This window comes from Orcinus orca, chromosome 20, assembly GCF_937001465.1.
Source record: "Orcinus orca chromosome 20, mOrcOrc1.1, whole genome shotgun sequence".
NCBI classification, from domain to species: Eukaryota; Metazoa; Chordata; class Mammalia; order Artiodactyla; family Delphinidae; genus Orcinus; species Orcinus orca.
Window position 1 is genome coordinate 5,245,813 of NC_064578.1, and position 13,718 is coordinate 5,259,530.

At 46.2% G+C, this 13,718-nt stretch overlaps 1 protein-coding gene across 1 annotated transcript in view; it reads right to left on the reverse strand.

Annotated features, from left to right (window-relative positions):
* CDH13 (cadherin 13) overlaps window positions 1–13,718 on the reverse strand; it is a 999,893-nt gene that overhangs the window by 226,099 nt on the left and 760,076 nt on the right. The window contains exon 7 of the mRNA XM_004280100.4: window positions 6,824–7,002. Within this exon, the coding sequence (XP_004280148.1) occupies window positions 6,824–7,002 (179 nt within the window). The remainder of the gene's footprint in view (window positions 1–6,823; window positions 7,003–13,718) is intronic.

The following is a 13,718-nucleotide window of genomic DNA, read 5'->3' on the forward strand; positions in this document are numbered from 1 at the left end:
GTCCTTATTTTGTCCAAACATTTCCCCATTTAAGCAAGAGGCCCAGATCCTTGTGACCACCCTATTCACCAAGGTATTCTTAGAGCCTAGTGCAGTTCCTCACACAGGGTACGTATAAGGTGAATAAATTAGATTGCTGGATGATTACACAAGGGCAAGAGTAAGCTCTCAACTAAAATAAAATCATTTCTTTTGTTTATATACCCATGCTAGGATGTGGATCTTGCAGTAAGTTCTGAGACAGCCTGTTAACTATGTACTCATAGATACAAACTGAAGGAACATAAGCCATCCATCCCTCCATTCATGTCTTTATCCGTCCCTCCATCTATCTGTTCATCCATCTATCCCTCCATCCACCCATCCCTCTGTCCATCCCTTCTTCCATCCCTCCCCCTCCAACCATCTCTTTATCCATCCACCCCTCCATCCAGCCCTTCATCCATCCATCCATCCATCCGTCCATCCATCCAACAAATCTTTACCGAGTGTCTTATTTACCTGGCACTATGTTTGGCAATGGGAATACAGAGATGGGACAGAGATCCAAGATCTCTTTCTTTAGAAAGGTATGTTCTGGAATGGTTTCAGAAAAAGTGAACAGAAGAGCTCGTAATGGAAAATACACCAAGTTTCCAAGTCAAAGTTGATGTCTATTAACATTGAACTTATGATAAGGCAAGGGCAATACATGGTCACTGCAGCTGCTCTCACGACTCAGCTGTGAATCCAAGGAACTGCAGTAAAACCCAGCCCAGCATTGGCAAAAATGAAGAGTCATGACTCACAGAATAAAGTGAACATACCCTGAGCCATCTGGGGAGACTCTTCTTATGTCTGTGACATGTGGGTAGAAACAGTACGTAAAGCTCTCAGCAGCATCTGATGGGAACTGGAGCCTGAGTTATCAGCAGTCATAGGAAGTGTGACAAATGGTAATGACTGTACAACGCTTTGCTATCTGCAGAAGGAGAGGGGGTTGTGCACATCTCGAAAAGGCGATACAGTTGGTAGTGCAGATGTCATTACCAGTGATTACTGATGAGGAAATGGGCTCAGAGAAGGTAAATGATTTGCCCAATGTTACACAGCTGGCCAGGTGGGGAACTGGCACTCCCAGGCGGCATCCTACAGAACAAGTCGCACACCAAAGGCATTCAATAAATGTTTTCTTTAAGAACTATAGTCTCAAAGTTGGAAGAGACATTAAAGATATAACCTTTACTAGTTAACTGAATCCCTTCTGTTATGTCCTACAAAGGGCAGTCTGTGTTTGACTATATCCTACAACAGGGAACTGACTAACCACTCTTAAAATTTACTACTAAATCAATAATGATAATGATGATAGCTTGTGTTTATTTAGAATAGACAATGTGCTTTACATATTTTGACACATCTGATCCTCACCAACAACCCACTTGAGGTAGGTGCTGCTATTCCCATTTTATAGGTGAAAACCAAGGCACAGAGAGGTCCAATAACTCACTGCTATGGGTTGAAGTGTGTCCCCGCAAAAGATATGTTGAAGTCCTAACCCCAAGTACCTGTGTATGTGACCTTATTTGGAAACAGGGTCTTTGCAGATGTAATCCAGCAACGATGAGGTCTTTAGGGCGGGTCCTAATCCAGTATGACTGGTGTCTTATAGGAAGACACAGGCATGCACAGAGGGAAGACAACATGAAAATACACTGCTCCAGAAGAAGGACATGTGAAGATGGAGCTGGAGACTGGAGTGATGTGTCTACAAAACAAGCAATGCCAAGAACTGCTAACAACTACCAGAAGCTAGAAGAGGCAAGGAAGGATTCTCCCCTAGAACCTTCCGAAGGAGCCTGGCCCCCCTGACACCTTGATTTCAGACTTCCGACCTTCAGAGCTGTGAGAGAATAAAATTCTGTTGTTTTAAGCCACCCAGCTGTGGTACTTCATAACAGCAGTCCTAGGAGACGAATACACTCACCTAGGTCAAAAGCCAGATAAATGATGGGGCCAGGATTCTTTCCCCAGATCCCACCTCCTAAGTCAGTAGGAACACTGAAACATGCTCTCCAAAGGCAGGAAGACCGTGCAATTCACAGCACATTTGAATCACCTGGGTTCTTCTTTCAACTACTGATGCCTGTGTTCTACCCCCCACCCCCGAGACTGATTTTACGGATCCAGCTTTGTTTGCAGCACTGAGGTTTCTAAAGCTCCTCAGCAAAGTTTGAGAACCAGTGTCCTAGTTGATGCTACTCTTCCCCTCTAGGGGAGTAAGCAGAACAAATCCACTCTCTCTTTCCAAAGACCAGCCCTCCTTAAACAGGAAGACAGCCCTCCTGTTCCCTCTGAGCCCCCCTTTTCCAGGCTACACATTCCCAGGTGGTCCACTATCCAAAGGAGGCCCGCAGTCAACTGTGCTGCCCCAGAGGACTCCTGAATCATGGCGCCTGCAAATGCACCCGCTTTGGGGGAAGCCACAATGTAGTTAACCTTGGACAGACTGGAAAGCAGGGACTGACCCACTGTCCCTTCCACCGACCATATCATTTTCCACCTGGCCTGGTGTTCTCCCCAAGGTCACGGCTCAGTGGAGGCGGAACATCTCAGGGAGATGCCCACTGGACAGACAGCATCTGCTGGGCAACGCTGGTGGCCCACAGAATTGGAGCCAAGGCAGAGGCTGATCGTAGTTAGGAGGGAGAGGAGGGGGTCAGTTATAGTTATGGGTCCTCAGAAGATGAAGTGGATGAGCTGCCTTCTAGCATGTTCCCATTGCCCAGGGTGGGTGCGAGATGGGCGGTCTTGCTCCCGGCTCTGCACTGCAATCGGGTCCAGAGGCTGCAACGACACCCTGGGCAATGAAAGGAGGTCACCTGGCCAGATAGCGGCCTGAGCACACAGAGGGGCCATACGTTTCGTGCTGCCTGCCTCTCTCTCTCCCCGACATCCTTCCTTCCCTTCACCTTGCAGCAAAGATGTTCCTGAGCTAAGGACTGGGACCATGCAGGGAGGACACACTGACACAGTCCTCTCCTCCTCAGAGCGCGGGAAGGGGCAGCGCAGTGAAGGCACCTGTCTCCCCTGGCCCCGCTCAGGACATCCTGGGAAGAAGAAAGGGCAGCGACCAAAATGGCAGCATTAAACAGCACTGACTGGCATCCTTGCCTGTCCTCCATGACAAGCTTTAGTACAGAGTGACTGTGTGACAAGCAGGAAAGGGGGATGGGCAGGTTCAAAAGACACAGTGCCTTCCCACCTCCCTGAGGTCTTCTGTCACCTCCCTCTTGGGGTCCTGTCGGGGTCCTCTTTGGGAACATACTAGATGGAAAATCAAAGTGAAAACTTTACATCAATCGAGCTCAGGTCAACGCTTGAACTTCCGGAACCTCCACTCCCACAAGGCGGGGGCCAGACAGGAGCAAACCATTTGCGAAATCTCAGGGGCCCCCCAGCTCTAGGAGGAGTCCCATCCTATTTGTTAACACCCATTCAATGCGCAAACACGCCATTTGAGTTACTGTCAGTGAATACATGGTAACCACACTTAACAATGGTTTAAATCATATCAAAGTTTGTAGGGGTCCCAATGGAATATTTTCTTAAAAATGAATGGTGCATAAATCTGTTTTAAGTGTTCTGCCCAGATGATCCAGAAGTAGACTTCTGAAACCACAACTAACACAGGATGCCTTCTCAGAAGGTCTCCAGAAATAGTAACAAACAATTCCATAATCCCGCTGCGGGAACTTGTCATATGGACATGAACCCTGGGAAAGGTACAGTGAGATGAAAACACTGCAAACTGGAACATACTCATGGGAAGTCTGACGCGCAAGTTCTGGCCCTTTAAAGATAAGCAACTTGAAGTCACGTTTTACCCTTTCAGCAAACTTGCCCAAGAGAATCTTAGCACAGCACTAGTAAAAAGACAAGGCTTGCCTGAATTCAGGGACGTTTCTTTCCTTCAGATTGTAGCCATGTTGCCTGGGTCAACACTGATCTCTGGAAACCCTCACAGAAACATGTCACTTTTCATTCATTTTCATTGATTTTCCAATTTTGGTTAAATTGCGTTGATCTTTTTTTCCTTTATGGAGCTGTTTATGTATCGTAGCTGAAAAGGCTTATTAATTTAACTCCCATAGTAATATACTTATTGCTACTTAACAAAAACCCAAATGACAAGAACATGAACTTGAGACACATTTGTCCCCCAAATAAACCTTAAAAATGGAATGATCTACTATATTTTCATTTTGGTTTATAAATAGAGACTTACAATGCATTTTCTACCAGTAAAAAGAGAAGCTGAGATGGAGAAATCACCTTTCTCTTGTAGGAAGAATTTGCAAGTGCCTTCAGGAGAACTAGGGTTATGGGAAAGCTGGTGTGTGTGCGTGTGTGTGTTCTCGCACATGCGTGCTGGGAGGGGAATAAAGGGAGAAATGGAAAGTTCTTACTTGCCTCTGAAGAAGATAATACGTCAGTCAGGCAGTCATAAAAATAGGGAGGTTTGGAAAGAGAATGAGAGACAAAATGGAGGAAATGGACTTAAAATGTTCTTTTTTCTGCTTCCTATTTTTAACGAGAAACGATTACATTTTCCAAGTGACAATCAGAGTTTCAATGCAAATTTCAATCTCTTCCTCTCTTTCCAATAATTCGCGATTTCCAGCTACTGTTTCCCACTTTTCACATGTAAAATCTTAGTGTCATCTCCAATTCATTCTTGCCAATATGCCAAGAAACCTATAATTAGGAGTGCTGAAATTGTGGTAGGTAGTGGGCAAACAAACATGCAGACGATCACATCTGTTTTCAAGAAATTTACTGTCTAGGCCAGCGGTGCCCACTAGCACTTTCTGTGATGGTGGTGACAGTCTCTGTCTCGGCCAGTACGGTGGCCACTAGCCACACAGGGCTCCTGAGCAGTTGAGATGTGGCTGGTCTGACCAAGAAATTGATTTTTACATTTTAATTTCAAGGATGTGAATTAAAATTTAAATAACCACATGTGACTAGTGGTTACTGCATCAGGTCTAGACCAAGAGGAAGGGGATATTCTTGTGGGTTTTTTTTTTGCGGGGGGCGGGGCACACGGCAGGTGGGATCTTAGTTCCGTGACCAGGGTTCGAACCTGCGTTCCCTGCATTGGAAGGGAAAGTCTTAACCGCTGGACCGCCAGGGAAGTCTGACAGAAGGGGATATTCTTTAAAGAGACAGATGACAGTGTAAAGGAGCATGTGACAAATGCCATGTGAGGGCTGCAGCTCAGAGCAGTCAGAGTGGAGGAGGAAGAAGGCTGTGGAAGACTCAGCGGTGGAGCACCGCTTCCTAGATGGCGCGCATCTAACCCAGAAGCTTGTGAAGAGCTACAGCGAGGAAAACAGAAAGGAGGGGAGAAGGCATTTCTCACCCAGGGAGTTTTTAAATCAAAGACACAGAGGAGAAAATGCACAGGACTGTGAGGGAAACCCAGCGCTCGTCCTGCGGCAGATGGTGCTTGCAGAAGGTCAAGGGTGACTGCCAGGGGGCACGTCCATGGAACGATGCCCTGCTGGGAACAAGGGATCCCAGGATGGGGGCAGATCTGGGGGGGTGATGGAGGCAGAGAATCCTCAAGTGGGTTGACATGCTGTGTGAAGGGCCAAGAGGCTCTCCTATGGAAGGCAGCCTGTGGGGGATGACAGGGTGGCCCTGGGACTTGGGAAATAGGCCAGGGCCACCAGACAAATGTAGGGGGATGTAAGTGGGCCAGGAACACATGCCCCCCTAAGTGCGACAGCTGCTACCAGCTCCACCTGACTGTCACAAGTGGTCCGACCCATCGTCCACATGTCCACACTGGGACCCCGATTTCCAGCATTTCTGATTTTCAGAAAGGCTGGAAATTGGAATTTAAAAAAATATGAAATCAAAATATTTGGATATGGCGACTAATGTGAAACTTTAAAACACCCTGGGCCAAACCGAAGAGCAGGCATGTGGACTGACTGAGGTCCACGGGGCACCTGTCTGTGACACGTGACCTGGAAGATGGGTGAGGTTCCATAGAGACCGCCTTGCAGGACAAGAGCAGAGACTGAGGGGAGAGAAAGGCTCGGGCGGAAACACTGGCACAGGCAGCAGAAGGTTTGAGAAAGAAGTAAGTCAAAGCTACCTGACTCTGTGACAAGGAGGAGAGTGTCAGTGATCTGGGACAGTCACTTCCCTCCCCCTTCCTTCCCCCCTCCCTCCCCCACCCTCCTGGCAGACAGGTGAGGCAGGCAGAGCCCACAGTCGCTGGGGCCTCAAGAGTAAGTGGTCGGTGATGTACGGTTCCCAGGGGGTAAGGGCAGGGGGGAGGGATACATTGGGAGATTGGGAGTGACACATACACACCACTATATATAAAATAGATAACTAATAAGGACCTGCTGTACAGCACAGGGAACTCTACTCAGTACTCTGCAATGACCTATATGGGAAAGGAATCTGAAAAAGAGTGGAAACATGTACATGTATGACTGATTCACTTTGCTGTGCACCTGAAACTAAATCAACTATACTCCAATAAAAATTAAAAAAAAAAAAAAAGAGTAAGTGGTCAGTGAGGAAACAGGCATCGAGTTGAATGAATGCAAATAAACGCAAAGGACATGGCTTTTCCAGTGTGTGTTTTCTGGGGTCACATAACATCCCATCACCCTTGACAGATTCTCCCCAATCCAACCATGTGTAAATATCTCATTTCCGCTGCTACATAAAGTGCCGCTGACGGAAGCCGCACATCTTCCCTCATGTGAAAGCCATGTTCAATTCTCATGAAAAAGAAGTTGTGTGCTTTGCAGCTCACCTCCCGGTCCAGCAGTGCAGGTGACACGACGGTGACAATGTCTCCTTTCTCAGGATCGATGTAGAACATGTTGGGAGAGGGCCTGTCAGGCGTCTGCTGACGGATATTATACCGCAGGAGGGCATTATCCGTGGCCGGGTCGTCCGCGTCAAAGGCTGTCATCCGCATCACCGTGGTTCCTGAGGGGGCAGGAGCAGGGGATGGTCACTTGGGGGACAGCGATGGGCAGAGCCCCTCCCCGCACCTGGGCAATGGCAGTGGAGTGATGTGTCAATCACTTTCCAAATTAAAAAAGCAAAACCCTTCCCTGGCTCCGTTAGGTTTTAGCTTTCCTTCTGCCCTCCCTCTCTCCTCCATCACGTTAAAAGACCTGAAATAAAGAAATCTTTCCTGTTCAGCAGATTGACAGCTTAATTTTTCCTTCTCCTGATACGCTGTTTATTTCCACGGGCTTTCATTTCATTGTGGATGTGGCTCTGTGACAATGGCCTTCACTTTAAAATCTCTTATTGAATGCCTACCACGTGGGGGGCCCTGGGCTGGGTGTCCGGGAAAAAGGGGTGCCAAAAAGTCACATTCCCTGGGGTCCGGCAGGTCGGCGCTAAGCAGGAGAGAGAGCGTTTGAAAATAATAAAGCATTCACAGCGCATTGAGAGAGGGTGATGTGAATACGGATGAGAACAGCCTCATCTAACCACGGGCTCAGGAAAGGTTGCCGGTGCAGGTGGGTGAGTAGGTGTAAGCGAGGGGAAGGAGGGGCGCCTCAAAGGGAAAGGTACTGCAGTTAATTCCGGTTACAGGGAATGGGCGTGGATGTTACTTGAGCATGCTCTGTGCGCAGCCGCAATGCTGACGCTTTAGAGACGAAGAAGGTATAAAGACGAGAGTGACGGGGACTATTTGATTATAACAAGGTTGAGAAGGGTGTCGGACACAGGGCTCGCTCACACACAGCTGATACGAAGGGCGACTGGCATTAGGTGCTTTGGAAGACAACTGGATAGCAACTAGTACAAAAAAAAATGCATTCACTCTCTTGGCATTTACCCTCAAGAAACACTTGCACCTGTCGACAAGGGGTTTTGGCGGGGATGTTTACGGAGGATCCGAGAAACATTTGGAAAGAACCTAACCATTCAACAACAGAGGAATTGCTAAAATGATGTTATCCCTACACTGTGAAATATTCTGCAGCACTTAGAAAAGGTTGTACAGATAATGTGCTCTAACACAGAAGGCTCTCCAAAACTGAAAAATATCAAGTTGGAAAATGTTATCCATAGTATAACATCATTTTTATGAACCTATTTGCAAACAGAAAATTCCACAAACTTTATGCATATATTTTTCAGGTACAGTTTATGTGCATAAATGGATAGAAGAAGGTCTATAAGGGTGAACTTCACACTGGCTTTGGTGGTTAAACCTGGGAAAGGAGAGAGGGCACTGGGATTAATGGTGATGCAGGGACGAGGGAAGATGGTGGCCGATCTGTAATGGTTTGATCATTTTTACAAGGAGCATGTAGTATTTTGTGATTAAAATTTAATTTAAAGGGATCATAATTATAAACACCAATAGAAGCACGGTCTAGAGTGGAATCTGGCACATTTACCTGCTGGTCTTGACAACTGAGAGCCACCATATTTGGCTCAGGGTGACGTGCCCAACTCTAATTTTTCACTGTGGTTTACTCTTCTGTGAATGTAGGGCCCCATCTTCTGATTCTGAATCCTCTGAGCCCACAACATGTGAGCTAATGGGTAAGAGATGGAACCAGCAGACCTATCGTCCCCAGCAGGAATACTCATATACAGAAAATATTCAAGCTTAAAGGAAACATAGAGTTCATCTAGTTCAGTCACCATCCCGGTATTCCTTTCCCTTTTATAACAGTGCTTCCCAAGCCATCAAAGCCCGTTTATTTTTTCCCATAATCAGAATCAGATTATCAGCCATTAGGTCCGAATGATCAGGCAAACGGATCTGACCATCCTAAAGAAGAATCTATCTGTTAAATAGTCTCAGTTCATCTCATCAATCTGTGAAATAGTCTCACTTAATTTCACCAATGTTGCCATTAAACCAGATGCATCCAGATACATCTTCTGCTCTGTGTTGTGTCTTTGCCCTTCTTTGTTTCTTTGTGAAACTGTACCAGGGCAGGCCTCAGGGACAGTGTCGGAATAGATCCTCGGCACATGCAGCCCACTGCCTTGCCCCCTGCCTTCGGACGATGTCAGCAAGCCATCTGGTTCCTGTGCTGCTGCTCACTGAGCTGCACTGTGCAATCAGGGTTCTTTCTCTGCCCAGTGGTCCAGGAAGCCGCTGTCAGTCTGTCACCGTTAGTGTCAAGGGTACACTCGTTTGCCTTCCTGGTCTAGGAAAACAGGCCCACTTGGGGGTCTCTGTCAGAAATGAAAGGCGACTTCCAGGCCCACATCTCACCCCGGGCCACACTAAGTGAGCTCCATGTGGACAAAGACCTGGAAGGAGGCCTCCACACCACGGATACCCTACAGGAAACAGTCCTCAGCTAAGGACCTGTGACCTGGTGCCCTGCACTTTGTTAGTGTCTAATGAATGCTTGACTGATGGAATCTGTGCCCTATTTAATATGCCTTTAATTGAAGTCAGAAACGAACAGGCAAAAGAATGTATAAAAAAAATGAAGCCATCATGGTTTGTGATTGTCATGGCTTCATAGGAAGGAAAAAAAGACCTCTCAGGGTGATGAATTTTTAGTTTCCACCAGGACATTCATTGATAATGTCTTTTTTGGTATTATTTTTTGCAGATTTGATAATATGGGATGATAAAAAGTTATCCTGGAATACTCCCAAGGTTACACAGAAGATGTTTTTTATTTTAATGAATTGTTAGGGAGTAAGTGAACTTGGTCTTAAGCCCTGCCTTTGTCTTTACCCTGCTGTGAATACACACCTGGATTTAATTCTGAGGCCCACTTCTGTAGACAATGAGCATTGCTGAAGTCATCTAAATAGGTTTGCAGCATTGAAGGAAACGACCTTGGGGTAACATCTAGGTTCAGGTTTTAACTAACTGTGTGAACTTGAGCAAGTTAATCAACCCTCCTTGAACCTCAGTTTCCCCATATGCCCCCTCATAACGTTAGGACATTAGTAACACTTTTCTCTATGGTCACTGTAAGGACTTGATGGGACAATACATTAAATAACTTGGTGCCGTGCCTGGTACGTTAGAGTTCTGAGGAGGATGCCTTTTATCACCGTCCTGTCCTGAGTTCTGAGCCTATCATGGCGGTGCAGGCAATGACCTCAGACAAAGGAGCTCAGAAGTAAGTTGTCCATAGAAACCGGCACCAGCTATGGCAGAAGCCCCGGTGCCCATCATCTTAGAGTTGCCCTGCCTTACCTTCTCTCTCCCGCCTTGTCCACAGTCTTAGTTTATAGATTTGGGTTTCTACTGTGGAGATCACAAATCTATGATAACACATACACATGCGTGTGCATGCACGCACGCGTACACACACACACACACACACACACACACACAGACACTCACACACACATTCTGGAGCCGCCACTGCTTCTCCATACGGTACTCTAGTACTCCTCTAGGATCAAGGCTCTATCCCGAGTCCTGGTATATCTGATGGGCCCGACACCCTGTTCTCGTCCTACTCCTCCTCTGGGGGCTGGATCATGATTTTCATACTTCCAGCTTCTGCAATGGCGGGGTAAGCCTCCTAAATCACCATTTCCTAAATTGTTTCCAAGGGACCCTGGTTCCATGGGTTCATCAGAGAAACACATTTGGGAAATATGCAGAAAGCACAGTTGAGCAGGTTTCCCTCTTGGAGAACTTCCTAGCATCCTTAAGAAGCAAATGCATATTGTGAATCTCCAAGAGAAAACAGCATCTGTAGCATTTCCTAAACTTCTCTGTTGATGGAACCTCTTCATTTTAAGAACTTCTTTATGTGATGGGTCACATGGTCCTAAATTTTGCCCTTGGGGGACACAGACTGTGTTCTATTCATATTTATAAGCTTGGTAGCTATCACTCAATAGGTCCTCTGTCAATGTTCTTTGGGTAGAATTGCATTCTTGCAACTCACCATAGCTTTGCCTTATTCCACAGGACCAGAAGTCATGGATAACTCATTAGTGAGAAGATTGGACAGCACTGCCTGGACATTTTTCATAACCAGGCATGCTCCCCCACTACCTCTGAGCTCTTCCCCCCCCCAGAGGTCCTTGCTGGACCTGGGTTTAGCAGACATACACCAATTCCAAGTCCAGGGCTGATGTTCAGCATGTAGGCACCAGGACAGTTGTTCCACGGCCTATGGATGGCCCCTATGCCTTAACCTTGCCCACGCCCACATGCTGGACTCTGAGAAGGGCTCATTTATTTCCATCAGCCCAGCGGCTTCTCATCTGTGCTTATCTTGTGCTTATGTGAGCTTCCTGATTGTAGAGAAATGATAATTATACGACAGACACACGTGTGGGTCCTCCATGTAGTACACTTCTGTCTTCTTCCCCATCACAATATTCTCCCATGTGTCAACATAAATGATAATCACTCTGTCACTCCCAGAGCTGGATGAACTAGCAGTGGTCCCTCCAAAGCAAAAGAATTACAGGCTGCTAGTTGAAAGCCCCAAGTCAGGCCGTCATTTTCTTTTGTCGAAGGACATGGCTGCCAGTGTGATAGGCTGATAAACAATTAGGAGAGTTTTGTCTTGGCCAGTAGCCCCTTCCTCTTGGCTGTGTTTCTCTGATTAAAGACATGTGCCGCCTGGTGTCATGGCCTTGAAGCCGGTGTTTGAAGTTCCGCTTCCTTGTGATTTCAGGCATAGTCACACCCTTAAGAAGTGGAGTGCAGCTCTGAAGGTCAGGGGCTGTTTTCAATCTCCAGGTAAGGTCAGCCAGCCTCAAGAGTGGGAGACTCCAAAAGACAGCTCGCTCTGTGCCACAGTTGACAAAATTCTACTGTTCTTGACATTTCTTTGTCTTCATCCCCAAACATTTCCTTCACATGATCAAAAGTGTCAGACTCCTTTTTTAAAAAATGATATTCTTATAAGTGAATAATATATTGAGACATGAACACGGACATTCATGTCTGTATTTGGCAGTGAATACACTTCGATAGCACAGTCGAAGCAACTGTATGCTTTCCAGGGGGATGCAAAACATAAAAACCGATATGATCAGAGATGGCAGGCATCACTAAGTGAGCTCCTTAGATGTGACAAAATGTCACGTCATCAGAAAGCATCCAACTCATGAGAGGAGGCAGGGCATTCTAGCCCCACCCAAACATCTGTCTCTGCGACTAAACTGTCTCAGGGATGTGCCTCAGAGGTTACTTTTAAGAGAACACGGCCACAGATCCGGCACAGCATAACCCACTCCTTCGTGTTTATTTCCGTGTCAGAAGGAAAGCCCTTAGACTCTAGGCACCTTGACTTGTTTAGCTGGGTGGGAGGGACACAGAAGTATCGTGGAGTATGTCTAGTCGGACTGACACTGATTTGAAACTAAATTTCTGTTGGAGTCCTTCAGGTTGAAGGGGTTCTGGGCATCCTGATTCCAAACGCCCAATCAGTGTTCTAGATGTGGGATGACAAACCAGCCAGTGTGCCCAGGGCTGAGTGCATTCCAGGACAGACCTGGGCAAACCAGAATACGTGTGTCACCCTATAGGCCAAGTTCTGCTATCATATACAGACATATCTCATGGTCACGACTGTCAGAGTACAAACATGAAAATCGCTGCCACTGTGACATTAGTGGCCTGGGACATGCAACTCCCCACTGGTCAACCAGTCTGGGACTGCTTTCTGACCACACACGTGGACACAACCCAGATCTCCCCTAACATTTGTTAATGGCGAGAAGAGAACCGGGTGAACAAATGCAGGCAGAACAGTGTTAGAGGCACTGCTGAGGATGTGGGTTGTCTGCTTTCAAATCCTGCCACACCAGGAACCATCTGGATATCCTCGGGCAAATTCCTTTACTTTGTGGAGCCTCAACTTCCTCACTTACAAAAGAGCATTTCCCTTAACCGGCTATTGTGGCGTTGAATGAAATAATGCAGTGTTTCTCAACCTTTATTTTTCATGATCACTAATATCTAGTAAGACACCAAGAGTCTTTTTTAGATATTTTTTTCCTACCTGTCATCCCCTGCCATAGATATCTATCATGGCCCTTTGAGGACCACAAACCACTGTAATATCTCATGTTTTTAATGTCTCCCCAAGCACCAATTTTTTCCCTCTTGGAGGTGATAATGTCTCCAATGAGAATGTATAAATTAAGAAATATAAAGTCCAGTGCCTAGGCAGTGATAAATATAAGTGTGAGATATAAGTTTTATTTACTGTTTTTTACTAAAATTTTTTTTAAATTTTTAATTTTTTTGTAAGTTTTATTGATATTTTTATTGACTGCTGCAATTTGCAACTCACTTCCGGCGGGCGGACCTCATTGCCATGACGATGGTGATGGGCCAAATGTCTCATGGGACCCAACCACATGGACTGCAACTCATACTAGTTCTGGGACTCACACCCAGGATCTATAGAAGCAGAGATTAATTAAAATCTCATAAGGAAGCAATCCCTCTCTTCCCTTAGATAAGTCTAGAAACTTCTGTTGAGCACATGCACGCATGATTCATCTTCCTCTGATCTTGTCAATGTTTCCGTGTACACAGGAATTAATACGGAAACTGTCAAAGAGTAGTTGACAGAAGATACCAAACCAATCTGATAGGTATCCAGAGGCAGCCCGCACTCTGCAGTGCATGCATTCCTGAAAAGGCACCCATGGAATGAATCGTAAATAATGTCTTATTTCCCCATTGACCTACATTAGCATTTCAGACCTGCTTT